At 46.8% G+C, this 2,426-nt stretch overlaps 2 protein-coding genes across 2 annotated transcripts in view; one reads left to right on the top strand and one right to left on the bottom strand.

The window, feature by feature from the left end:
- glrx5 (glutaredoxin 5 homolog (S. cerevisiae)) overlaps positions 1 to 976 on the bottom strand; it is a 3,337-nt gene extending 2,361 nt beyond the window's left edge. The window contains exon 1 of the mRNA XM_037685252.1: positions 606 to 976. Coding sequence (XP_037541180.1) covers positions 606 to 867 — 262 coding nt within the window. The 5' untranslated portion in view covers positions 868 to 976. The remainder of the gene's footprint in view (positions 1 to 605) is intronic.
- Positions 977 to 1,503: 527 nt separating this feature from the next.
- Positions 1,504 to 2,154, top strand: prkrip1 (PRKR interacting protein 1). Its single transcript, XM_037685251.1, has one exon. It carries the CDS (start codon positions 1,539 to 1,541, stop codon positions 2,106 to 2,108), a length of 570 nt encoding a protein of 189 aa, XP_037541179.1. The 5' UTR covers positions 1,504 to 1,538; the 3' UTR covers positions 2,109 to 2,154.
- Positions 2,155 to 2,426: the final 272 nt, after the last annotated feature.

The raw sequence follows: 2,426 nt of genomic DNA, 5'->3' as shown, positions 1-2,426 counted from the left end.
TGAGCAAGGCCCTTAACCCCCACCATGTGCTCCCTAAACAGGTCTCTCTTGAAAATGAGTTCTCGTGGCTCAATGAGACTAACCTGGATAAATAAAGGCGAAATGAAAAAAAAATATATAGATTTTAAATGTGCACACCAGCAGAAGTTCAGTAACAGCTGACAGATTTAAAAACCTTTTGACATCGTAGTTAATTAGAAATAAAAAGTGTCCATCATTTCACTCTTTGGTTCTGACAAAATGGGTTTGAATGCAGCGATCAGCTGAGCCTTCATTTATTTTTATTACAATTAATTTATTGTCCAAATCAAGTCATTTTGAGTCAAATTGCTTCAAATGCAGGGATTTAAAAAACAAACGGGAGATTTTAGAGTTAAGGACATGAAAATATATCATTTCTGAAACAAACTAGTTTTATTTGAATGAGACAAATAGAAATAAAGTCTACAGAAGTGATGACGTAGTAATGTGAGGAAGTGAAAAGTTGTAAAAACATTTGTCCGACTCTTCCATCATGGGATTAATGGGATTAATGGTAATGTCGCTCAGGACAAACTGGTTCTGAGACAGCAGCAGCTTCCTGTGAAGGTTCTGACGGTACCGACCTTCTCGGAGGTCCTGGTCCTCCAGCACGTTGTAGGCAGCGTAGTGGTCCACTCCGTGCATCCGGAGGATCTGGACCACGGCGTTGCTGAAGCCACACATGGGCTGAGCCGGCGTCCCCTTCATGAACACCACCACCTTGTCCTTCTTCACCAGCTCTCCAAGGTCCTTCAGGGGGACCGAGGCCAGGAACCGAGCCGAGCCCGACCACACCGCCGCGCCCGACCGGAGACACCTGGCTGTGGCTCTGACTAAAGTGTTCATGGCTTTTTGGACAGGTTTATCTTTCTCTCACGAAAAATGTCGGACTATAAACCGACCAGGTGAGCTCTGAAAACACAGGCGAAACTCGTCCGTCAACACTTGACGCTCGCGAGACGAACTCTGGATGTTGATTGGACAGCTTTGACAACCGCTGGATGTTGATTGGACAGCTTCGGCCCAAGAAATCTGATCTGATTTGCTATTGGTCCAACTACACGTCAATCAAAGCGTCGTAGCGTCAACGCCAGTAACAAAATTATTTTCCTGACAAAAGGACAATTTAAGGCTGTGAAAACAACGTTCTTAACCTGAAAAGTCATTAGTAACTGATTTCAAGAGTTTTTAAAGAGTTTTTAAAGTTACTTTTAGCGCTTATAAGAACTTCCGGGACGAATCACGCGAAAAAGGAAGTTGACTAAAACGCTTTGAAAGACTAATTTTATTAAGATATCTGAAACAGACTCGTTTGTTTGAAAGAATATGAGTTCTATTAATTAATTACTTTACTTATTTATTCATTCATTCTAATGGATGGATCCCCCATTCCAGTTCACACTCCCAACCAGTCGGTGGCGGTAATGCTCCAGGATACACGGGTCAGGATACCGCCAATTAAAAATCGAAGAAGAAGAACACGAGTCGTCGAAGAAGAAGACAAAACGCTTTGAAAGATGGCGGCGCCCGCACAGAGAAATAACAAGCCTGGGAAAAGTGCAGGAAAAGAGGCTCAGCCTCTGATTATAGCCAAAAACCCGGCGGAGGAGCAGCGTCTGAAGCTGGAGCGACTGATGCGAAACCCCGACAAGCCTGCCCCGATCCCGGACCGGCCGAAGGAGTGGAACCCGCGGGCCCCGCCGGAGTTCGTCCGGGACGTGATGGGTTCTAGCGCGGGCGCAGGCAGCGGGGAGTTCCACGTCTACCGACACCTTCGCCGCAGGGAGTACCAGAGGCAGGACTTCCTGGACAAGATGGCCGAGAAGCAAGACAAGGACCTGGACTACCTGGAGAAGGTGAAGCAGAACCAACAGACGGCGGAGGAACGAACCGCGAAGAGACGGAAGAAGCGGGAGAAGCTGAAGCAGAAGAAGCTCCTGGCGAAGAAAACTAAGATGGAGGACAAGAAGGAGGAAGAGGGGAGGTCGGAGAGCAGCGAGGAGGAGGAAGAGGAGCAGGAGCAGCAGGAGGAGGAGGAGAGGGAGGATGACGCTGAGGCTCCCAGCTTCATCATGGGGAGGAAATGAACGTTTTCTGTGTAGATGTTCACAAGGAGAACCAGAACCTGAAGGTCCAAAGCAGCTGTCCTGGTCGGAACAATCTGCACAGGAGCTTTAATTATTCTGAGACAAACAGCTGCTTCCACTTTGTAAATACACTTGTAATCATTTCATTTCGTGTTAGTGTTTTTTAATAAATCTATAGAACTGTAAGTTGTGGTCCAAGCTTCGTTTGAAGGTGGAGGTGTTTGAAGGTGTTTGAAGACGTGGAGGTGTTTGAAGGTGGAGGTGTTTGAAGGTGGAGGTGTTTGAAGGCGTGGAGGTGTTTGAAGGTGTGGAGGTGTT

Source organism: Nematolebias whitei, chromosome 12 (assembly GCF_014905685.2).
Source record: "Nematolebias whitei isolate Nwh7 chromosome 12, NemWhi1, whole genome shotgun sequence".
Lineage (NCBI taxonomy): Eukaryota > Metazoa > Chordata > Actinopteri > Cyprinodontiformes > Rivulidae > Nematolebias > Nematolebias whitei.
Note: the sequence above shows the minus strand (reverse complement) of the source record. Positions and strands in the feature narration are given on the sequence as shown.